We start from the raw sequence: 25,738 nt of genomic DNA on the forward strand, positions 1-25,738 counted from the left end.
AGCCATGACATTTCAGAACACATTGCTGCTCTCTCTAGGTGCCGTTTGCACTTCAGATGCTATCGAATAAACTTATTTCTAAAATTTGTTCTGACACCCGCACGTTGGTGCTGATTGGTGCTGATTTCTGATGTCACATCAATGGGATTCCTTGGCTGTGCTGAAACAGAGGCAGTGATAGTTGAGTTATGTTGGAATGAAAGTGGGTAAAAAAAAGTCTGATAAAGTGGTTAAGGAGGAAAAAACAGGGAAAAGCACAGCAGTGCACACAGTGGCCCTTTACTACAGTAAGAAACAAATTCTGCTGTCCTCCAGAGATGGCTATCTCTTATGCTCATGCATCAGAGCTCTCCAAAAACCATTCTGCAGGTTTGTTTACAGCCAGAAAAGCTTTTATTTTCTCCTGCAGAGGGCTCTTTTTTTCTTTTTCTATATTGTTACAGCTGTTGAACATAACGATGCTGCAGCCTGAATCCATTTTGTGCTGCAGTCCCCATTTGGAGGTTTTAGGACACAGCAGCTGTAGACCATGCAGGTTTGCCATATTCCCAGGTTTGCCAAAGAGCCTGCATCTCAGAATGACTTTTTCATGCACCTGATATACAGAATGATGGATGTACAGACCTGCAGGCGTGTTTATCAGACTGGCATGCAGCAAGGCAATTATACAGCAATTGATACAGGAATGCTAGTCTAAGGGATCAGCAGCCAACTATGAGGATCTTTGCAGATGAAAATCAACCACTGCATGAGTAGAAACCTCTGTGCATCTTGGCTTAGCGACAGTTTCTATCTTCCCTTATTTGCAAAAGAAGAATAACTGTATATATTCACCCCATGTTACCTGGCTTCACTGAGCTTAAATGGAAGTTCCTTTGATACATATGGTAAATCTCAATGCTATTCACACTGTAGCTACTTCCAGCAACAGCAGGTACATGTGCACAGACATTGTGTGCACATCTCGTGTCCTTGCCATCCCAAGCACAGCCAGGATGTGCAGACACTGCACCTTGCTTTGCCAGGTGGCTTTCACAGACCTTGCAGTTTATGTGAGCAGATGTCACAGATGAAATCTGCAGTCCAACCACATCAGGCACTGGGACAGGATCATGACAAAACTTCTACATTGGCAGTAGCAATCTCTCTAGCAATCAGAAGAGCTGGAAGGAAACACACACTGCAGGTGCAAGGACAAATTGGAATCCCATATTGTTTCCACAAGTGGCTTGTGCTATGTGAGGATGCTCCTGCCCAATTCTGATTGTTTTCCTTCCATTCTGAGTGCCTCGTTTGCCACATCTCATACTGGGAGGTTCAGATGCACTCATATTTCTTTCACTCAAAGCTAACCTGTGATATTGTAGTTGGCAGAGTTAGAGTTAGACATCTTTCCTCTTTGGTTCTGAGATACATCCTCAGTCTGTAGTTATTATGAATTAGTATGTTTATACATGATTTAGCTTATGCTTTTTTTTTTTTTTTTCTCCAAGATTTTGCATGTAAGTCTAATCGAGGTGGTGTTCATCAGCCTATATCTTAAATCAGGAGCGTTAGGCATGCTGCTTCTAGCTCCCTGTGCTATTATCATCACAAAGCCAAGGAGGTGCAGGGCTGGATGGTGACTTCAGGAAGTTCTTTGCATCCTCTCCTCTAAGGCAGAGCAAGATGCATCTTCATCACACCTGATGGGCGTCTCTGTCATTTGTCTCTGCTGTGAGACCATTTTTCAGGCACTTAATGACAGCCATAGTGAGGCTTTTCCCTCTTTTTAGGGTGACACGTCCCTCGTTAGGCACTGCGTTATTTATGGGATGGTGAAATTTAACTTATTTGCTCCCTCTTTGTTTGCTTTATAGCAAAGATAGGAGGGCATGTTGAAATTATGGAGATTCCTAATTGTGGGGGAAGTTTCTGTCAGTTTGAAATGAATGGCTGCGTGCAGACACTGAGGAGATAATTGGCAGGAATTGCAGATGGACGTCACTGTTGAACTACAACAAAAATGTCTGCACTTTTGCTTTCTGCTCTTGACAACAGTTAATCATAGTACAGGAGAAATGCTGTATACCATCACTGAGTCATTTGTTTTTCATTAAGATGTGAAAATCTTGTTTTTCCCAGGGCAAAAAAATAATTGTCATAACCTTCTCATCCCCTTCAGACATAAAAACTTCCCAAGCTAGCAAAGAGTGAATAAACAGGGCATTACTCTGACTGCTCATACGTGCATAGCTCTGATACACAGAACTCTGTGTCTCCAAAGGGTGTCTTTAAATGGAGAACATCACTGAGGTCTGAGATACGGTGAAATAATTTATCTTCACTGAGCAAAGTAGGAGGTGCTTGCTCCTGAATCCTGTGTAGTAGGATCCGCAGAGACTCTCCTTCTAGAGTTGGTCTGCTTGGCTTTCATAAATGTCATTATGGCTTCATGTCCTGAGTTGAACTGCTAGTTCTGAACTCTTTAAAAATGGGGGAAATTTTGCTGTTGGGTTCTAATTTCACATTAATAGTGGTAATATCTTCAGGTGCAGTGGTGTGTCTGCAGAACAGCCTTGCTGGTTGTACTCAGGTGCTGTGGGTCTATACCAGTGTAATGAAGGGCAGGATTTGATTTTACACTGAGTCCCTTCGGCTGAAATTAAACAAACTATGGACCTAACTCCACTAGGTAGCCCTGCCCGCAGCTGTGTGGTAGCAGTGGCAAACAATCCAATGAAAGCCATAGCTAATGCTCTCTGATGAGGTTTTCTTGTTATAAAACTGACAGAAGAAGCTGTCTTCCTATACAATGGCACTGCAACTCAGTCCCCATTTCTTTTGAGTTGTGCTCATCCAATGCTTCTCCAGCCACAAATTTTACATCGTCTTCTCCTTACTGCACAATATTAGGACCAGAATTTCTCTGCAAGAATCTCCAGCCCTCATGGCTGTGTGCTGACTGTTACCAACATGAGCATGTGCACACGGGCTGCTGGAAGCAGTGGGCTGGTGATGTGTGAGCTCGTCCTTCACTGCAGCGGATGCTCACCAGCAGGTAAGGTTGCAACACAAAGGAAGCGTTGTCAATTCTTTCACTGGTGCCCAATTTAGCAGGAACATTCGATTGACGTACTTTTCGCATAGCACCAGCCTGGCTTCTACCTCCATCCATCTGTCAAAGCTCAGCGATTGTTTCCGCGGCAGTGGCGTGAAGACATCATGTTGTCGATGCACAAACAATGACATATTAGGAGCTGAGATTTTGAGGACACGGTAGAATAAACAGATTTTAATACTGTGTGAGTAAAAGAAAGACTGTAAATGCCTTGAGTGACTTTCTGGCAAAGCTTGCCTACTGCCTGACTACAGTGATAGCTATGGATGATCCCTCCCTCCTCTGCAGGACTATGAAAACAAAAGAAACTTTCCAGCTCATAAGCATGTCATCCATTTAGCCATCAATTTAGTTCTGTAATAAAAAGAAAAACCAGCAAACCAACAAAGCACATGTTTTGGCACATGCCAGCAAGGCAAATGTTGCTGTCTCCAAATTAACAAACACTTTGTATCATGGACATGCAGAGGTTATGGAAAGAATTTGATTATCTATTTGAGAGATTCTTCGTTTCCACTGGGGCAGTTGTTGAGGAAAGAAAAGGAAAAAAAAAATCAGTTATCTGCTGATGAGGCCATTAAAGTTTTCCCAGGGCTGCATTTTTACAATGAATTCATTATTTTACTGGTAGTCCATTCACTTTGTTTTTAGTAGCAACTTTGAGGCCATAAAAGATGAAAAGATGCAGAATGGCATCTTTTTTGGTATTCTAAGCAGTATTGTCACTCAATAAATATGTTGCACATATACAAAACTAATCTGAAAATCACTGTTCTTGAATCTCAAAGCAAAATCCCTTTTCTCCTACCCCCCTGCATAATAACAGTGATTTGTCTAGCCCGAAGCCACGGAGGGACAAATATTCTCACTGTGTGAACTGCATGTGAAAGTCCGTGTATAAATGGAAAGCCACAAGTCTTGCTTCACATCTCTCAGAGTCAAGAGGCAAGGGAGCTGTTTGCAGGTTATAGATGGATGGTGAAAATGGCTCTTGGGACACAAGCCATATGCTGCTGGCTCCTGGTTGGATCCAAGACAGCAGCAGCTTCTGGTGGCTCACCTCCTCCATCAGCCTGAGTTCAGAGCAGTGTTAAAGAATGTGGAAAGGCATGGGCTTCAGTGATGTTAATCATGGTTAGTCACAAGCATAATTACCTTGCTAAATTGAACGACACAGGAATAAGTATATAGTAATTAATATAAGACATGGACTGACTCTGATAGAAGCATGCAGAAAGCCACATGTTCTCCTTGCTGGTCTCCTTTAGTCTACATATATAAATTGCTTTACTTCCTAAAGAAAAGTGTCTACATTTCTAGGGGGGGAAAAAAAGACTTAACTGATATAGAAAAAAATAATAATCTTTAAAAATGGGGCAGAGTGGGGGGTAGCTTTTATCCAGTAATGGAAAGTCACCCAGATGGATTTGATTCATTAAATGCTTGATACGATCCTGTGCCCCTTTCGTGTTTTCCATTCCCTCCTTTGTCAAGTGTATGGGCTGAGTGTTACTTTGGCACTCAATTATAAGCTCCAAACAGGCAAGGAACTCTTCTAGCAGCAAGATTTTTCTTTCAGTTAAAAAAAAATAAAATCAGGTAAATAGTTGAGTCTGACCCAGTGTGAATATTTCGACTCAAGATGGTTGTTCTTCCTTATATCAGGCACTCATCCTGAGGTTTACGTCTATATTAAGTCAAAAGATTGTGACCCTAACAGTGCTGCTCCACTTTTGCTCTGGTGGAAGTGTATTTTGGGAGCATTTTAGTTGTTCCTTCATTTTCACGTGCCGTGTTATGGTAGGACCCTCCTGTTGTCCATTCTGGGAGGTCATGCTCTCACCTCCTGAGGCTACAAGGTCTCCATAGGCATGTGGGATTCACATACACAAAAATTCAGTGGGAAATGCTGCTCTTGATTTTTGTCTAAGCTTGGTGGGTCTCAGTGGATCCCTTCTTGAGCGCCAGTAATTATTGTGTGAGTCAAAGAATGGGAATTAATTACACAACATTCTGTTTTCCTTTCCTCTAACACGTGGGTTAGAAGCACACGTGCAAGGTTTTGTTGGAGTGCTCTGTAAATGGTGGTTTGTTGTCCTTGCAGCTGAAACTGAGGTTGGAGAAATTAGCCCAGCATATTACTCTTCACCTTCCCTGTCAAAGTATCTCTTTAAAATATGATCAGATTCAGTAGCATTAGATGGCCCAACCTTTCCAGCTGTAACAAGGAAATTTTGATAAATTGCTGTGCTATCTGATTGCTTTCAAATATAAAAGGAGATCTCACTAAATCAAGCAGTGACTTTCGATTAAATGCAATCTCCTGAATTGCAGTTTTGGTCTCAGCTGCTGAGTTTCTCATTGTACAGGAAAAGATTGGTGTTCCTTTATTGTACCAGATATAAATAACTCTGAGCTCTTTTTGCATACGAGAAAAATAGGCATCCTTGAAATTTTGGCTGCAGATCATCTGATAGACTTCTGCTGAGTATCCTGAGCTTGCTCTAAATGACATTAATTGAGATGTAGCATGTGTCTTTTAACATAATGAAATCTCTTTAAATGATGCGGATCAAAGTGAGCAGTGGTTTGGGTTGATGCACCTTGGTGGTGGAGGACAGGCAGTCAGCAAGTGAAAATAAAACTTCCCTAAGTTAAGGACTGGAAGATTTGGAAGTGCCTTTTTGGATATTTAGGCCAGAAGATGCTGCTTGTCTTAACCTTGCAGAGATGGGAAGTAACTTTCAGCTGTCAAATAAAGGTGTGATGATGCTTCTTGTGGGGTGACAGGTGGAAAGAGCAAGGCTTGGACTTGTGAAATGAGTAGAACAAGGTCATAGGAAGAGTTGTGTGGCTATTTGATCAATATTTTCTCCATTAAAAAGTAAATATATGAAGATGAAAAGCGTTTAAGGGTTTGAAAATGTCTTGTAGGCTCTAAAAAGCTCTGTAGATATTGACGCTCACCAAAAAAAAGAGGAGAAACAATCTATTGCCTAGAAACAATATAGGTGTTGGTCCTTGAAAGTCAACTTCAGTGTTTATACTGTCATAGACTGTGTTCTAAATGTCTCCTTTGTGGTCTTTGTCGTTAGAGCAGGTGAATCAAACACAGCTTGTAATTCATGTGTAGTTATATGAATCTCAGCCTCCTCTGGCAGTAGAGTGTTGAGTTGATTCCTCTGTTACCCTGAATACAATCCCTGCTTTAGGAAATGCTTCCATGTTGTTATTTGGTTATGTGGTGTTATTTGCTCCAAGCACACTGAAGTGGCTCGTTTTGTAATGAAGAGTGTTGCCTTCTAAGAGGTTGTTGCTGCATTTGTTGCATACTTAGCACCTTACACATGAGTTCTGTGGCAGTTTTTCTGTGCTTTTCAGTGTGAGGCAAGTGTTTGTTGTATTAAAGCCTCCAAATCATGGCAAAATCAGTGGCTGCTCTGAGTATATGTGACTTGTGTCAGGCTGGGAGAAGTGGTCACCAACTGAAGTTGCAGCTGCAAAAGAAGAGGTGGGTGATCTCAACAGACCGTGAACACACACACTTATCAAAAACGGCCAGTCATCTTGGCTTACTGACTCAGAAGAGAACTCTGATGTGCTGCTCACATGCTGACCTCTTCAACGGACCCTTTCAGTAAGTTTGGGAGTATGTGCCAGATGGCCAGATTTCAGCACTGTGCTCTGTTCTGTTTCTTTCTGGTGCTTCGTCCAGTCCTTCAAGCACTTACTTGTAAAATGCTGTATCCTTCTCACCAGCAAACTTCTCATCTGGTGTTGCTGGTGTTTCTGGCAACTGGGGCTTGTCCACTGCCTTGTGCCTTTGTAAAGTCTCCCTCTGACATGCAGTGTCTTGGGGGTGGCTGCACCTCACAGCAGAAGAGAAAGCAACATGCATGAAGATGTGGAGATTATGACACGGTGCACTTAAAGCCTGCAAACTGACCTCTGCTGTAAGTTAGCAACTGCCTGCATCCTAAAGACCCATCAGTGAGCAAGGCTTCATCCGATGCAAGAATCTCAAGAGTGGTTCTGAAGGATGGAAGGGGAAGCTCTTGCCTTGAGAGTCTCTCAGCACCAACCCCAGTTGTTCCTCAGCCCTTCTTTCTGTCCTATGGGGAATGGTGACCTCTCCTTTTGCCTCATTCAGTGTCAGTGCTCAGGAGGGGCCCACGTGAGTACAAATTCCTTTGACTGTTCAGACCCTGTGGATGGAGCTGCATGGCTGAGAGTATGCTGCAGCATAAGGCTCTCATTTCTTCAGGGGAAAGGCTGGTTTTCGTACAGCAGCATTTATCTGAAGGGGGGAGAGAGTTAAGTATTTATTTACTTACTTATTTACTTTATTCTGACCACAGCTGAAACCTTGATTTTTGCAGTGTGCTTCCTTTCTCCCACTGACTCATTTGTATGCATTTTGCTGACAGTGTTTGAAAGCCCCGCTTTCTTCCAGGGAGTTTACAGCCAAACTGATGCAAACTCTTTCTTCTCAGGTGCCTCACGATCATCTGTCATCCAATGCAAGCCAGGAGGCAACTGCCCCAGCAGACACAGAGGCATGACTAGGCAGCTCTCCCCTCTATCTGTGGCTGAAGATTCTGCTGCTCCCATTCTTGAGCTGCAGAATCGAAGTCCCTCGGGAATCTGTCGGCACAGCAGAGTCGAGAGGCAGAGCAGATCAGGTAGGCATAACGGCCGCATTGCCGGTGTCGCAGCATGCCTGCTAAAGGCCTCTCCTGTCTGGTTTTTGGAAAGACGGTGCAGAGTGCTGACGTTGGGTTTCGGTGCTGCAAACTGCATGGCCTTGTGAAAGTCCTTCCTGTACCTGTGTGCAGACTGGGGTTAGGCAAGAAGGAAGCAAGGATGGGAGAGGAAGTGCTGGGCCTCGGTAGGAACGTAGAACGCGTTATCTGAGAAATCCTGTTGGCACAGAAGGATGATTAACATTAGCGCACCAATTAGTCTTACGAGATGGTTGTGTTTCCTCAGCTTCAGCCTGGCCAGAGACCAGGACCCTTAAAACCAGCCATTTACCTTCTCAAAGGCAATGACAATCTCAGCTCGTACCGTTGGACAATCTGATGAAGAGGAAGAGAAGGAGCGACGGGTGGAAGGATATCTAGAAAAGACCATCACAGTTCAGATCATCGAGCAGCTGCACACCAGGGCTTCCACTGGGAATGTGTCACACACTTTTTGCAGAAGTTTAGCTCAGATGAACCTGTACGTATGGAGAATGCTGGCTTCTTCACCATGATGTCCATCTGTCATCAACAGGGGTGGTATGGGAGCAGTTGCAGGATGCAGCCAGAAACCTTTGAGAGTGCTGGATTGTACTGCTGAAGAAAGAGTAGTTAAATGGCTGAAATAATATAACTGTACCAAGTACTTTGGATAACAGTGTATGTAGATACTGTGAGCAAAAAGGAGAGGAAGAGCAGGTTGGATCTCCTTGCACACTGGAACTATGGGAGATGAACCTTTATCTTGTCACTTCATCACTGATGGCAGCAAGAGTCAGCTATTTTCTGCCTTGAGGTGGATGGAAAACAGAGGAATCTTGTACTCCAGGAGTACTCTTTTGATGGAAACCCTCAGAAAGACACTAAAGGTGATGATTGCAGCAAGGAGTGGGTGTTACAGCATCTTGCAGTGAAGAACTTAGATACTGATAGTAGAAAACCAATCATCTGTTCTCATTTTTTGCAGATATTAGGATGAATAATTCCATATTTACTTGCACAAGGGTACATCCAAATCAGAATCTATCTTTTGTTAAGAAAGGACTTGTAGCCCTATTGAGAAAAAAATAGTACTGTGTCATCATATTCATCCAAATGTTTATTTTGTAGTTTTTTAGTCCCCTTTTTATCCAGATCTTCCTCGTCAGTGAGGTGTAAGTATGACTGACCTGACAGGTAGGTGAACAAATATAAAGAATATCATTTTCTAGGATGTAGTTATGAAACACTTAGGAGTTCAGAAAGAAAAACTGTAGGTTTTGATTTTATTTATCTCATTCTTTTGAAAACAAAAGCTAAAAAGATTGTTCCTCTTGTTACGGAGATATCACATAGAAAAGTTACATTACTGACAGACAAAAGGAGCATGCAAAGATATTTCTGGTCATTGACTTTCAGCACAGTTTGCCATTGACCAGTGTCATCTGCATGTGTCACCTGCGGTGTCACCTGCATTCTTTCCCTCTCTTTTCATCCTTACTGAGTTCTCAGATTGCTTCCATGTTCTTGACGGGTTAAGTCAGTTGGTTAGCTTCAAACTGAAGTCACCAAGGATTTCTATGGCCTTTCTAATTGTAAAATGCTATCTGCATACCACTTTGGCTCATGAATTCATTTTCTTCTCAGCACAGCATTAAGTGTCTGGACTCAAATTCTACTTTCCAGCTCAATTCAGACCCAACTTCATCACTTGAAAGTTCTCCAGCCTTTTTAGTGTGAATTGTGTGTCTGCTTTCCATATGTCCCTACCCTCTTTGAGTTCAAGTCCTGTGATTCTTTTAAAGATATTTCTTATCTCTCCCTTGTGGATCTTTGACCAAATTTTCAGTATAAGCATCTCATGGATTTCAAAAGCAATTGTCAAGCTACTGTGCCACTTTGCCTGGAATTTCACATAGTCTAAGGCAAGATAAGGTCCTCCAGTGGGTCATACATCCCACCTCCCTTCGGTACATGAGGGTGAGATCAGCCACCTTCTCAACATGCCTGTCCATTCTCACCAAGTATAGAGGGAGCCTAGACAACATTTTTAGCCTGAAAAACAATTGCTAACTACGTTACATGGGGTGAATCCTGTCAATTAAGCACTTACAAAACCTCCCTACTGTACGTTTAATTAGGCTAAATCTCACACAGGTCTTTTAAATCAAGCTAGGACTTGTAAAAAGTCTATGTTTCTGTGCCTTTCCCCAACATTTGGTGCTGTAACAACCAAGTCAAATGCTAATGATAGTGTCATGCATTGTAACAGCAATTACAGTGTTATTTGGTAATTGGAAAATGTAATGTGTAGATAAAGGTGCTTTAGTGTTCCATCATTGTGTGATTGCTTTCACTGCTAGCTGAAGAAGGACTAATTGCATGGTAGTTTTGCTTAGCAGGAAAACCCCTAAGAGGATGTTATGAAATACATTCTTTCTAAACCATTTTAACTTGCAAATAAACTGCAATTTACTTTTTAATAGAAGATAACAGTCATTATTAGTGCTATCAAAATATCTGTATTCTCCCAGTAGATGAAGATAATGCTACAGTGGTGCTTTTCTATTCAGAGTTCTGTCTGATTATCTTCTATATGTTTTAAATCAGCCTGTAATTTTATTTAAGTTCTTGATTCATCACACAACAATGGAGCAGCTAAATACTTGTTATTTTTAAGGGGAAAAAATGCACCGTACAATTACAAAAAGCTTCATGTCCCAGTTAGGTAAATTCTTGACTGCAAATTTTACTCTCTGTTATGATGAATCAGTTTTAGAATGTTGGTCTAATTTAATAACTCAAAAGCTCACTTTTACATTTCCTTATGACTGTAGCAGAAACAGTAGTAAAGAAGGAAAGTCAGAACTGAGTTTAGGTTGAACATAGAAAAGTGTGTGGGTGCTCTCACTGCAGTAGATCTATAACTCCCCTTAGCATCAGCAGCTTTGTAGTTTCTTACTCTATATCACATTGTATTGATGCAGTTAGAATAGAATAGAATAGAATAGAATAGATAGAATAGAATAGAATAGAATAGAATAGAATAGAATAGAATATTGAGAATAGCTGCAGGTCATGGTTTTCAGAAGGAACTCCTGTTCCTCCTATCAAACTATGTGCTATGTTCTAACATAGTAAATATCAGAGCTCATTGGTGCTGCATGAGCTCATGGGCATAAATGAAGCCAGAGAACTGCTGCTGCAGTCGGATCCGTTGTTTTCAGCTGGGATCTGTGAAATCACAATTGGGTTCACGGGCTGCATCAGTAAATCTGGAGAGCCAGTCATCAGTCAGTGGGATTTGGTGCTCCGCTGTGCTGGTTCCAGTGATCTGGAGACTGGGTCTGAAAAGTACCGTATGAAAATGGAACATGGCAACTTTCTGATTCCCTCTTGCTTATCTTTAGAGGTTTATTTCCAGGCATGCCAAGCTTCAGTTTTGTTCAGTTTCCTTTTTTAACTTCAAAAGTGTAAATACAGAAACTTGACTGAAATAATCCCTGTCTTTGCTTTGGAACATCAAACCACCAGACTGTTTATTCCTCACCTCTCAAAGAAAACAGTGATTTTTGAGTTAAAATATTCAATAATAAGAGCTTTTTTTCTGGCTCCAGAAGTATAGGGTCAGATAGCTTTTATGCTGCAAACATGCAGAGTAATTGACTTTATAATGTAGCTGGTTCTAAGAGAGGTAGCTGTGTTCTGGAGGTTTGGCTGACAGAGGGGAAGAAGGGCTGATAAAGCAGACAGCTTAACCATGATGCTGTTACCTCCAGCCTCTATTGTGTTTATCTTTTGTTCCTATTCTCTTGAAGATAGTATTATTAAGTATTTCTGAGTGGGATTTTGGTGTTTGTAGGACATGCAGGAATTAAATGAGAAGAGGCACGGAGTGGTTCTTGGCTGAATCACAAAGCGAGATTTTCCTAAGAATTGTTTTGAATGCATTAATGATGTGTGCAACTCTTCTTTCTTTCTGTATCATTTTTATCCAGGAGAAGAAGGAACACAAGCGCACACGGAGAGCAGCAGCCAAGAAGCTGAGGGACAGACACGATGCCAGTCTTGCACATCCACGTTTCTTAAGCTCATTTGGAGATTTCTGATCATTTTGTCCGTCTCTTCCTCCTGGGTTGGGACAACGCAGTTTGTCAAAATCACCTATGAGACATTTGACTGTCCTTTTTTCATGACTTGGTTCTCAACAAACTGGAACATTATGGTATTTCCCATTTATTATTCTGGGCACCTTGCAACTGCACAGGAGAAGCAGTCTCCAATCAAAAAATTCAGGTAGGCTTTATCGTGGCAATATCACTTTTAAGCAGCCTGATTGCTCTGGACTGAAATCACTGCACTTCTCAGTTTGACCCATGGTGTCAGAAGACAGAACGAAGGTCATGCTGCAGAGAATCACATTCATAAATAATTTTTAAAAGGCTAACAGATGAGTGACATATGCTTGAATAAATGGATAATTGATCATTAGAGGGTTTTTTTTTTCACTGAGTTGAAAAGGTCAATTATTTGCTTATAATCTTGCTGTTATCTAAAATCTCTATAATTTGTGTTCTTGCCTGGATCAGTTTTCCACTGACCGTTAATCTCTCCTGACAGAATGCTAGTGTAAGGTGCAATCAAAGCAACTCATAGCTGTAGAGAATAAAAGATGCTTCAAGGTAAGGAGATGGCTTGCTCTCTATGCTGGTTTGCAGCTTGAAAATTGTCTTTTCCTCCTCCTCCTGCTAGATCACAGCCGGGAGGATGAACACCTCTGGAGCCTTCTCTGCTCTTTTGCATGGGGTAGGCTCTTGGCTCTCCTCTGCCTGTAACTCTGAGGAGCAAGTTGGCATAGCTGAGTGGCTGTCGTGCTGGGGAGAAGATGTTTACAGAAGGTTTTGTCCTTCTGTAAAGTTCTGAATGGAAATAACTGTTCCTCTCTCTTACAAGAGCCTAGGGAGAACAACTCCGACTCTAGGCTTTCCATATGCCACGTGGCTGGGAGTTGCACTCGAGCTCCCAGCCTCAAGTGCAAAGGCTGAAGGAATGCATAGTGTTTGCTACAGTATTAGTCTGCATTAGTGCAGATGTAGAAATTCCCATTCCTTTTTAGTGGCCAGCCTGAAAGCACAGGAATTCAGGATTGGAGGGGGGACCCAAAGAAGTCATCCAGTCCAACCAGCAGGACTGCAGAAGGACCAGACTGGCTCAGTTCAACCCTGGCTGGTACTTAAAGCCATATCTGAGGGTTTGGAATTACTACTTCTTCCTGGGGCAATTAATTTGACTATTCCTCCTCCTCTTCCATTATTCTACTCATCCAACAGTGAAGTAGAAGCTGTTTTAAAGGGTGGAGGTAAATTCAGCTTGTCACAATATACCAGACCTTGTCTGTGAAGGGAGGGTATTCACAGAGTAGTTTTGAGGTGGGACCCTATTCTGTTACTCCACTGTAGAGCTGCTTTGAAAACAGTATTACTGACTGCAGCAGAGTGATCTGTTCTGCCAGATGTTTACAGTGTGTGGCCCACACCTTGTTCCCTCTGATGGAGGGCTCAGCACAGCTGTCCCCAAGAACACGAGGAATTCAATTTGTGACCATCAGGGCTGGAGTGTAGCAGGGCCAGAGCCTTCCCTTGGCTGCTTTTTCCAGGATCTGAGATATAATTTGGCCTTAAATTTATCATTTCTGTCAAATCAGCGTGACTGAAATTGAACGGTTGCACTTAATTAAGTCTTCCTCTGAAAACGCAGTGCTTTGCGTGTTAAGGATGCCTTCATTCAGATTCTTTCTGGAGTATTGGTGAGAACATTAACAGCGTCAGCTTGGCTTCTGGGTATGGGGTGAAGTAATAATGAGTGCAGTGCAAATAAGGAAGAAGGTGAGACTAAATATCCCCGCAGATAGAGCCTCTGCATTTAGTTGATTGGCATCCACCAGAGCCAAGTTTTGAGCAAAGCATTTGTGGCAGTGATTAATAAAAGCATGCTTAAACAGTAGGTACATTTCCCCAGCTGTTGATGAAGTTCAGCCAGGTCTGAGGGCATGTGTACATGCCCAGAGGAACTTCTGACACAGATGTGAAGCTACGTTTGTGAAGTGTGCAAGGAGGACTTTGGTGATGGGAAGGCACATTCCAGAGCGTTTCCTAGTCCAGATGTATTGAGAATTCAGATCCCAGGGAGAAGTGACTGCTGGCAAGTACTGACTGTCATGGGCACCAGCCTGCTTGGTCTGTGCTGCATTACAGCTGGATGAGCTCTTTGTGCTGGGATTTGGCTATGGCAATCTCTCCAGGATGAGTGTTTGGTTTTCTGATGACTTAAAGAATTGAAAATTTTTCTGGAGTTTTTAAACTCTGAGTTATAGAAATTTGGAAGGGATCTTTGGAGTCGTGTAATCCAGCCTCCTTCTCACAGCAGGGTTAATTTCCAGGCTGGTCAACTGCTTGGTTAACAGCTTGTTTTGTGTTTTTGATACAGTCCTTATTATTTTTTTTTTAAATTGCATTTTCTAAGGTTCCTTATCGCTTCATTTGATGGTTTTATTTCTGCGGAGTAATTCTTGTCAGTAAAGCCTGTTGTATAACGGTTCCAGGCCTGCCTCAGGTCCAGAGGAGATTGTATTTCTGGAGGATGTAGTCCCTCACTACAGGCTTTAAAGACAAATGACATTTTGCCCCACAGACAGTCCCGGAGGATCAGAACAAACAGTGTTGATGATATCTTGGCAGAGACCAATGATGATGCCAGTGACTGGCAGAGAGCTGCCCCAGGCTGGTAAAGCTGTGTAGAGCCACTGTTGCTTTTTATCTCTTAAAAAAAATAAATTCCACCTGGAAGGATAAAAGTCTCAGTCTTCAACTTTACTTTGGCTTTCTTAAGATTGGCAATTGTGTATTTCTTACCTTTCACACTTTACCTTAGAGATTAAATTTTGTGGTCTCAGAAACTAACTCACAGTTATTACCTCCCCACTGGATTTCAGTAAAGAATTGTCTTGAGGTGGAAGGCACAGCTCTTTGTACCTTCCTGGTACTGCAGACAACAGTTCCACATGATAAATGTGAGAGTCCTTGCAATAGCCATGAACAAAATGTTCCAAGGCTTGGTAAGCTCTGCAAAAGGAAATCCAACCCTGCTGATAGCAGTTGTGGCTTAGGATCCTGTTAGACTTATGGCTTGGGTTAGGTGGAAGGGAACTACTGACTGTCAGACTCTTTAGAAGGATCTGTTGTGGTAGGACAAGGAGAAATGATTTCTAACTAAAAGAGGAGAGAATTAGACAGGGTGTAAGAAAAAAAGCTTTTTATGATAAGGGTGGTGAGGCACTGGCACAGTTATTGCCAGACTAGTGGGGGATGCCCCGTCCCTGCAGACAGCCAAGGTCAGGGGATGGGCTCTGAGCACCTGATGGAGCTGTGGGTGTCCCTGTTCACTGCAGGGAGTCAGACCAGATAGCCTTGAAGGGTCCCTTCCAACTCAAACTGTTCTATAATTCTGTATTTCCAATGTCAAAAAAATTTGCCTCCCTGTCTGCTTGTCTTGGCTTCTCAAGGAGCTTGCACTGTAGTGTTCAGCAGCTTTCTGCCAGAATACTGCCATACTACAGCAGCAGGTGCTCTGCAACCTTGGGGCACGGGGTAGGAACAGTGTTGGTAGGTGTGCTTAAGGAAAGATGAACGTGTTGTGAAGAGTTGGTTGCCTAGCAAAAAGGACCAGATGTGAGCATTACAGTCCTCATCTTCATGTTACTCCAGGTAGTGTCTGTTAGCTGTTCTCTGTAAGCTGTTTTAAAACCAGCTGCTGAATTACGCTCCAGCAGCTGCTGTGTGTCAGGGATGAGCAAACCTATTCTTCTGCATGGAATGAGAATTCTGGAATCGAAATAACTGAGAGGGATGCAGTGTGTGTAGTGTGACCCAGAAGAAAAGCTCCACGACTGCCTGAGGTGCTGCAGTTCCTGAGAGCATGGCACACTGCCCAGAGCTGAGGGCTACCTGCAAATAAAAAGAGCTGTTTGTGTTAGAGGGCAGGTTTTAAATAGACTTCTTGTGCGTTTGGAAATAGTTTGTGTCATAGTTTCAGGGTCAGCTGCCCTTAGATATGTCTCTGTCTGTAAGTCAACAGCCTACAGATATCTATATCAGGGTGGATCCACGGAGCCTCTCCCCTGAGCACAGGGTTTTAATCACTGTCATGTCCTGATGGCTTCTGCAGGTTTAATTTTAGTTGCATGCCAAAGAGGCTGTGTTAACCACAGAGCAACCAGCCCTCACAGAGCCCGAGGCAATGACTCTAGACATGGCTGGAAAGAGAAGGCATTCTTCCTAGCTCCTCACTCACTGAGCATTATTCACCAGGAACACGGAGTTCTCCTAGGCACAGAAGTGAATTCAGCAGGTCTCTCTCTTGCTCAGCACACCCCTGTCACATTTTTTTTCTTCTTCTTCTTCTTTTCTTTTTTCAACTGAGAGATGATGAAGCACTGGCCTCTGTTTTGCCTGGTCCTTGTTTCCTCCTGTGTGTGATGAGGGCTCTTCCATGTACTTAAGCAGTCCATTGCCTGGGGCATGTGACGCTGAATTTTCAGATTTCTTTTGCTAGTTGTGATCCTGTCTGCATCCCTCCCACTGTTTCTGGGAACTCAGAGATAAGTGATGTTTTTGGTGGTCCCTCCCAGACTTTGGCCAGCCCATAGAGCCCATCCCAGAACAACAGAAATCTTTCTGAAGCTTCTTCCTTCCACGAACTCAGCTGGGGCACTTCGGACCTGACTCTGCTCTGTGTTTGTCTGGGTGCAAACATCCTGGAGATCTATAGGACAACAAAGCCTGACTCATTCTTTTTTGAAGGCCAGGCAGGATGGGGCTGTAAGCTACCTGCTCTAGAGGGAGATATCCCTGCCTATAACAAGGGGTTGGAACTGAATCATCTTAAAGGTCCCTTCCAACCCAAACCATTCTATGATTCTGTGATTCTGGCATTTCCCCTTTTTGGCTTTGGAAACTCCCTCCCCTCCCTGTGGATAGATGGGCAGAAGTGCTGGGTGTATTTCCAGCATCTCCTGCATCACTCAGGTCCAGCTGTTCTCCAGCTGTGCTGCTGCTCCATTTTATCTGCCTGCTCTCAGTGCCTTGCCTTGCCAGGTGCAGGGCTGATGGGGACATGATTTTCCATGGCACATTTGAAGAGAGTTTTTCTTGCTGCCTTGCAGACACAGTGATGCACTTGGATGATTTTGCTGTTTGTATGCTATTGGCATAGCACTGGGATAGTTAATTGTGCCCTGCATTATTTTGAGCAGCCCAAGCACCAATCTCTCTCATTTTAATATAGCACAAGCTTGTTCCCTCTAAGACAGATTCTGACAGCATCTGAGACAGGTTGGATTTAGATCCATGTAACAATCCAATTGTGCATCTCAATGGACAGCAGAATTCCCACTAGTTTGAACATCAGGATCCATGCAGGTCTATAGTTCACAGTTCAGATCTGTTCTTGACAAGACAGGGCATACCAGCTCTGGCATCTCGTAATGCTAACACAGGTTTGGTGCATCCAGGTCAGCAACACCTGCCTGAAGTGAGACACATCTGAGCTTAGCATCATCTCTGCATCCATTGTGTCTCACGGGGAGAAAAACATCTCTTAAGTGACAGCTGCTGTATCTGCAAGCCAACAAGTAGTCAAGTTTCTGCTGCCAGCAAGGCCGTTCCCAGACAAGGAAATTCATCACATTTAATTCCTGTTGAAAGCAATGGTACAACAGCCTGCATTCAAACTGAAACATTTATCCGTTTGCCTCAGTTTACCTCAGATAAATGAGGTACAAAGCAAATGATAAATGGTACACAACATGAGCTGTTCTCTTTCTGTGCAGAACATTCCTTAGAAACAGGCTGACTTCTGAGAGCATTCAGCTCATACAGACTGAAGGAGAGGATTGGCAGATCTGCGAACCTGAGCATCATCAGCTCGGTGCACATCCCACTTTTGGTGTTATTACCAAAAATGACTGCTTTGTACCCCAGCTCATCTTAGTAGCAGAGGGAATTGATAGCTATGAAGTAAGGCATAGGTTATCCTATATATTACACAGATGTAATTACTCTCCTTTCTTCTAATGGAGAATGGTGGTTTCTATTCACAATAGTAAAAAACATGAAACCTTTTTAACAGCAGATTTCCCCAGAGTTAGTAGCAGTGGGCAAGGAGACCCCAACACAACTCTTTAAATGGGAAATTAAGTCAAGATTATTATTCCCACTACCACTTCCCAATAAAGTACAGAAAACCTAAGTTTTTACTTGATTTATTTTGCAATGCAGTCTTTGAAGTTACTAGTTAGTTCCAGGTAGTTGGTATTTTAGGAATTGTCCAAAGCTATGAAAGTTCTGGGGACCCAAGACCTAGGAGAATTTTGGTCACAGTCCCTTAGTGTTGTCATGGAATGATGTGTTGCAGTTTGGTGGCACCTTGGTTTGCTCCATTGGCATTTTGGTTTTGTGATGCATTCACACTTTTCACTCTGTTGTAAAATACAGCAGTTATATACCCTGCCCTTCCCTCTTCTCTCGTTTCATCGGCTCAGCTTCACGTGCCAGTGGGTATCTTTCAGGCAATCCCTAAAGCTCGCTTGGCCATACACTAGAATATATTTCAATAGAAATAAAAAGAGGTATCAGAGCAAAGCAAGAGAACAGTTGTCAAGCTACAGAGAAAAACTGCAGTTATAATCACCCTTTTCATGGCCTTGAAGGCAGAAGCTGAGAGCTGTCAGTGCTTTATAGATGACCTTCATTTACGTGTGCACCTCTGGGATTACTGTTGCTTAGAGTGTGATTATTCCAGGTAAGCTACTTCTTTTCTATTTGTGAAACTGCTGTTTTGAGAAAAATATTGGTTATTTTCTCTCTGCGAATTAAACAATACTTTCTTACGGGCGTGCAGAGTAGTTAAGAAAAGCACTTAATTGAGTGTGATAAAAGTCTAATGAATGTTTGCTGTGCTGGAGTGAATGCTAAGCAGAACCCTAGCTGAGCTTTAAACTCTCTTTTCTTTTCTTAGGGAATGCAGTCGGATTTTTGGTGAAGATGGTCTGACGCTGAAACTCTTTCTTAAAAGGACTGCTCCCTTTTCTATTCTGTGGACTTTGACTAACTACTTGTATTTACTGGCTTTAAAGAAGCTGACAGCCACAGACGTCTCTGCTCTGTTCTGTTGTAACAAAGCTTTTGTCTTCTTGCTTTCTTGGATTGTGCTGAAAGACAGGTTCATGGGAGCAAGGGTAATGGCATGCCTGATTTTCACCTCTCTTATTTTCATCCTTACCTCAAACCATAAGCTATTGCACTACCATAGTCCTGCTGCATTATGGTATGCGTACACCACATTATGGTATGCATATACCATGAAACCATTCCCATTTAGCTTTGTGGCCCAAATGTGAGCCTGAAGATCCCCCACATTGATTGGGTTACAGGGCTAAGTACAGTCAGTTAATTTTATTTTAAACCTTGTGATAAATGCTTAGGTTCTAGCCAAAGCGATTTCATTCCTTGTTTGAGCAGGCAGCTGTACTCGATATGTAAAATACATATTTATTCCACAAGTACACATGCATAAACCACCACCACATCTGAGATCTCCTGATGTGCAGCAGTTTGAATGGTTGTGTTCTATAGCTTGGCTAAGGAGCTGCCAAGTCTTCTGTTTCTGCTTGTGCAGATTCTCCCACTGAAGTGGTGGTCCAAGGCCTCGTGGTCTCATTAGTTGTGATCCCTCTGGACCTTGAGCCCCACCAGTGACTGTGTGGGGCCAGGCTGGTGCCTAGGACCAGGAGAGTCAATGGAATTGAAGTTCTATGACCAGGAGGATCAATAGAATGGAAGTTCCATAACCAGGAGGGTCAATAGAGTGGAAGTTCCATGGAAAGCTTGAAGGATCAGGATGTTTATCCAAGTGGCCCGCTTTTATAAAAAAATGACAAAGACAACAGCTTTGTTTTAATTAGCAATGTGATAGAATTGGTTCAGAAGTGAAAGGAGAAGGCACCCTAACTCACAGGCATTTGGAGCAGACAGCAGCACATTGCCCAGTCACTGTGTTTAGGTTTTGGGGACAGAAAAAGGAATTGTTTAAAGTAAAACAGTTCTGGGGTTTCCTGAAGGGACAGGACTGGCTATGCAGTCTGTAACGACATGGAGCATTGGGCATGTTGTCCCATGAGAACCTCTCCTTTGGGTAGGGGTTGTTGCTGGATGAGTTCAGCAAAGGGTCCGTGCCATGAAGGTAAGGGCATGGACCCCTCACCTTGCAGTGCTAATGCCAGGCATCTGCATATCTATTTCATATATAATTAAAAATGTAAAAACTCAGATATCTAAGCATGCCATACCCCCATCATGCTGATGGCTGGCTCACAGAAGCAGGGTTTGAAATCCTCAGTTCTTCTGCACAGCAATTAATAGGAGCGGTGACTTCTGAGGCTGTTTTCCCCCCTCGGTCCCTTGATCATCTCATCTTCCTGCTGTTATTCCTCACTTGTATAAGGTAATTCTGAGCCCAGCTGGGGAAAAAAAAAAAAAAAAAGGAAATTTGGGACTCTTAAGCTATTTTTTTTTCTTCCTAAAAGCAACCTCTTTCTAGAAGAGCAAACACAATTACTGCATTTCTGTAGCCCACTTTCTTAAAGAAAGCAGGTAAAAAATACTAAAGCTATTCTCAGTTATTAGCTGTTTTTCACTGACTGATACAAAGTCGTTATAAATATGCATTAGTATTAATGCTGTAAACACCGTGAGGTTTGTACAAGAAAGAGCCGGCAGAGGAAGCCAACAGCAAATCCTGCTTTTGCTGCTAAGTGGCAGATTCTGCATGCACTGTGCTGGAAGGGTAATTAGCAGCGTTTTCCAGCAGCCCTCCTGCCTGAGTAACACTTAATGATGTTAATAACCACGCAGGAGAGTGTATGAGAACTAAAACACAGCAAAGCAGCGTGGACTCAGCCTTTGGTATTATGAATGCATCTCACACAGCAGGCATGATTTGGTTATTTGGACATGAAGGGGATGGAAAGAAAAAGGGTAATTGCATACCCTATGCAGAAGCACACAGCAGCCTGGAGCCCAGCCAGCATTTCAGAGCTCAGCTACTTGTTCTGTCAGAGCCTGGGAGCTGTGGGGCATATCTGCACTGCATTGGGGTGGAATGCAGCTGCAGGCAGGATTTCAGGTGGGCTGCAAAAGGACAGGTGTGGTGTGATGGCTGCCCATATGGCGTGGCATAGATTTGGGTGGGGAAGCATTAAATAGCTGCAGGAAGGCTCCACACAGCCCTCTGGCATTTGAGTTACTTGCAGTGTGTGCTTTGCAGTGATGCTGAAGGAGCTTGGGGCAACCAGAGAGAGTAAAACTGAGATAGGGAAGGTTTAGATTAGATATTAGGAGGAAGTTTTTCAGCCAGAGGGTGGTGAGGCACTGGAACAGGTTGCCCAAGGAGGCTGTGGATGCCCCATCCCTGGAGGCATTCAAGGCCAGGCTGGATGTGGCTCTGGGCAGCCTGGGCTGCTGGTTGGTGACCTGCACACAGCAGGGGGTTGGAACTGGATGAGCACTGTGCTCCTTTGCAACCCAGACCATTCTATGATTCTATGATAAAGCACACACTGGAGAAAGAATATTTGTACGAAACTGATATACACAGCAATGAATGTGTATCTATTTACTTAAGAGTAAGGATTCAGAGTTTCACTGGAGGCAGACCCTTAGCCACAGTGACTGTCTGCACAGGGAACATCACACAGACCCTACTATGCCATAACCTGGTTTGCTTGGACACTTATGAATGCCTTACAGATTAATAAGATGCACCCTGTGTCCATGTTACATAGGGATTTGTGGAAGGCTGGACAGCCGTGGCTCAGAGCAAGCACGGATGTGTGAATGACTTCTCATCTTTGAAGAGTTCTGTGGGTTTATGATGCTTAGATGTAGCCACATGTTAAACATTCCCAAGTTTGAGCCCATGGTTGTATTTCTTCTGTGAAGTTGGCAGCTGAAGTGAGTAAGTGCAGCTTATTGGGTAGGTGCAGAGTGCTCTGGGGACATTTTTCCCCCCCCAAAGAAAGGTTGGCTGGAGTGCAAACACAGATTTCCTTACTGCAGCACCCCATTTTGCCATATGCTGCACACAGAAAAGCAATTGTTCCTAACTGTTAGTTGACCTAGCTGTCTTCCAGGAAAAAGAAAAAGGCGAGCTTATTTCATTCCTTACCTACAAAGATCTGAAAGAAAGGTATTCCACTCTTCCATTAATTAAAAGCCTTGTTTAACGAGCTGTCAGCCTTGCCTGGCCGTGGCCTTGCTGCTGCTTGTCTGCAGGATGTGTGCTCAGGTTTCTAAAGCAAACACACAAGGTCAGCTGTGCTAATGCAGTGTGATTTGCAGGAAGAGCTTTGTACATGGAGTTGAAATAATGTTCTCTCTGTTTTCCCATATCAGGTCATATGTTTCTGAAGTCTTACGAAATGATGCCCCATGTCTGTCCATTGCTGTGGTTGTTTCAGGGGAAAAGGTGCTTGGCTTTCTAAATTGTTGATTAAATTAGGAAACTGCTTCTCAGAATTGGATGTAGTCAGGCTGGAAAGATGATTTTCCCAACAAGGAAGATCCTTTCTGTGGGGATGATGAATCTACTGGTCATCAGAACCATGAAAAGCTTCACTTACCGGGTCAGAGTGTTGTTTTAATCTTGATCCTTTCCATCTGAAGAAGGGGATAACTGCATCAGATTCCCCTGTTTTGTCTTATGGGAGATATTGCCTGAAATACTGTGGCTGAAGGATCCAGCTGACAGCTGAAATGCTGCATCTGAATTTATGCACGAGGTGGGATGTGTGATGCAGTCCAAGATGAAACCAGATGTGCAGTAAGCAGGGCAAGGGAAGCTCTGCAGAATCACAGGACGTGTCATGCTGATTTCAGAGAAGTGCTGAGTATGATTCTGCACTGCTTCAAGGCTGGGTGCTGTGGTATTGGTATGCTAGGATAAACCATAAGGAGGAATAGCAGTATTAGACAGTTATTACATAATTTGTCAGGGAGTACAACGACAGGAGAAGGAGTAATGACTTTAAACTAATAGAGGGGAGATTTAGATTAGATATAAGGAAGAAATTCTTCTCTATTAGGTGATGAGATGCTGGCGTAGAGAAACTGTAGGTGCCCCATCCCTGGAGGTGCCCAAGGCCAGCCTGGATGGAGCCCTGGGCAGCCTGAGCTGGTGGGACCCAGTGGGCTGTAAAAAGGTACCTTCCAGCCATTGGGATTTAGGAATGCTAACATTTTAGCTCTGGTCTCAGAGATTTGGCTTCACTGTAAGAGTTGATTATTGATTCTCAGTAGTGTCCCATGCATGGACACATTTACACGTCCTCATCTTGTGTGTCCCCTGAGACATGGCTTTGCTCATCTGAGTGGTGCTGTTGAAGTTGTTTTATGAGGGTTTTGTGTTTGTTGCCTCAGTGTAACTCATATCTGCTCAGTACAAGGATCAGTTGGTTTCTAGGACTCTTGGTGAACCTTTGTGAGAACTGAAAGTCAAACTGCTCTGCAGCAGGGCAGGTGGTTTTATGGAGAAATCTTTGCCTGTGAGTGTGTGAAGCACGTGAAACTCAAGTTTATCTGGTGGTAACCATTTCTTATGTGCAGCTAAGTCAGGTTTTCCAGAAAGAACTCCTAACCCAGTGCTTATGTCTTGTTGGTGTTGGTTTGGGGTTATACCAGGGACAAGGAGGTTGTGGATGCCCTGTCCCTGGAGGTGTTCAAGGCCAGGTTGGATGGGGCCCTGGGCAGCCTGGGCTGGTATTAAGTGTGGAGGTTGGTGGCTCTGCCTTGGCAGGGTGATTGGAGGTTGATGATCCTTGAGGTCCCTTCCAACCCTGGCCATTCTGTGATTCTGTGATTCTATGAAAGCCCTGCCTGCCAAGCAGGTTGCTCAGGAGCTGGCTCCAACACGGCATGCTGTTGAGCATAACCATATTTGTTTGTATGGATGGAGAGGGCCCTCCTTGTCCTCCTCACTGCGATTTAATGGGTATCTGATAGGAGAAAAGCATCTAGCCTTGCAAACTGCTGATGACTCTGTCACAGCCAACTTTAGAGATCTGCATTTGTGCACCTTCTGACTGTTCCAAGCTCTAGTACAGTCTTTTATTTATAATTGCAAGGTGTTTAATGCTATACTTATTCTTTTTAAAATCCATTTAAAAAGCCATCTTTCAGAAATGAAGCTGTGATTTTCCTCAGGTCTGAGAAAACATTTCCCTCTGAAGTCCATGGAAGTTAGGTAGTCACCGTCTTTGAAAGCAAAATAAGGTAAAGACACTGTATTTACCTGCTGAGGGCAGGTAGGAAAAGAGGAGTTTTTCAAAGAATAAAGCATGGAGTGAGCCCTGGTACTTCATGAGGCTTCCTGGAGTCAGGACCCAGGATTTCACATACTACGTAGATACATATTTCTATTCTTTTTCCTTTGAGTTTCTTAGAAGTTCTGACTTGGATTTTCAAAAGAGGCAAAAAAAAAAAAAAAAAAAAAAACAACCCACCCCTACAAACCCTGACCAGAAAGGTAAAGGCTTATTAAAGACATTTGGCCACATCTGTCCAAGAAAGCTGGCGCAGCCTTTGGGAAATGTATGCAGCTCCCAGTTATGTACAGCTGTTCCCCAACACAAGATTTATTCTCCTGGGCTGATCTCCAGGAAGGCTTCCCATCCAAATGTTTACATTTCAGGTCCAAGTGATGGCTTTGATGAATATTCATCCTCTTGCATAGCAAAGTATCTTAGAAATCTCTTGGTCTTGGAGTCACGTCTTTGAAGTGGGTCTTTAGCTTATAAAATACGCAGTGATGGATGTTATGTGAGTAGCTCCCAGGACAGTTTGCAATGCTGTAGATCCATATCACTCTCAGTGCATACACTTTCATTATGTTTTACATCTCTCCCAACAGTATATAACCAACTATTTAAGGGAAGTCGGGAAGATCTGAAGTCAGAGAACATAGCTAGTGACACTCATTAAAGCCCCCCACAGTGATAATCTCTTTCTGTGTAATGAAACTGTGCTGAGCTTCACATTGCTTTGCTTTGTCTGTGCAGATAGTCGCAGCAATAATGGCAATCACAGGAATCGTAATGATGGCATATGCAGATGGTTTCCAGGGTGATTCAATTATCGGGGTAGCATATGCTGTTGGATCAGCCTCTACATCTGCATTGTATAAGGTGGGTCGTCACTGTTTATTAATATTTTTATTTAGTTAGCATTAGATGTTAATAATGTGAATGTACAGAGCAGGTCCCTATGAATTCAATGCTTCAATTTATTTACCCCTCATGTGTTATTTGTGTTGTGACGAGGCGATGTCACAATGTCAGAAATCTTACTACCAGAGTAATTAGTCTGTAGCTGCCAAATATTCAGATTGCCTTTGCTTTACGAGCCCTTGATGAAATCTCTGTTGTTATCCTGCTGCATGGAGTTTAGGATCATGTTTTAACCATTTCTTGCCACTGCCATTCGTTGACACTGTTTCAAGTGGGCCATTTGCAGCAGGGAGGAGAGGGTGAGAGCAGATAGCACCGTGTCCCTTCTGCAGGGACAGACGTCTCGTCCCTGGTCTGCAGTGCAGAGCTCTTGTGTATTCCACTCTCGTGCCAGGCTCAGAGCCCCTGTTTGCCTGGTATATTAGAGACAGCAGGGCTCTGACTCCTGCTTGAAAGAACTAGCTGCTCTTGGAAGTGAGAGATGAAGAAAGGAGAGACATGGCTGACCTAGAAATAGCCCACCTTCTAGGTTGGGCTAAGCTGGCTGTGTTTACTCCTGTAATTCTCCTTACATGGACTGCT

General features: G+C 43.2%; 1 protein-coding gene across 6 annotated transcripts in view; it reads left to right on the forward strand.

Moving 5' to 3' along the window:
* Positions 1-25,738, forward strand: part of SLC35F4 (solute carrier family 35 member F4) — a 103,188-nt gene that overhangs the window by 74,033 nt on the left and 3,417 nt on the right. For 3 of the 6 annotated variants that reach the window (XM_085225854.1, XM_010712092.3, XM_085225855.1), the window contains 4 exons: positions 7,594-7,782; positions 11,820-12,117; positions 18,895-19,114; positions 24,989-25,114. In XM_085225854.1, coding sequence (XP_085081980.1) covers positions 7,594-7,782; positions 11,820-12,117; positions 18,895-19,114; positions 24,989-25,114 — 833 coding nt within the window. Of the gene's footprint in view, positions 1-6,793; positions 7,275-7,593; positions 7,783-11,819; positions 12,118-18,894; positions 19,115-24,988; positions 25,115-25,738 lie in introns of those variants that run through there. The other 3 variants (XM_010712094.3, XM_085225857.1, XM_085225856.1) reach the window with 2 other exon arrangements.

The sequence above is a fragment of the Meleagris gallopavo genome, chromosome 5 (assembly GCF_905368555.1).
Source record: "Meleagris gallopavo chromosome 5, MGAL_WU_HG_1.1, whole genome shotgun sequence".
In the NCBI taxonomy this organism is placed as follows: Eukaryota; Metazoa; Chordata; class Aves; order Galliformes; family Phasianidae; genus Meleagris; species Meleagris gallopavo.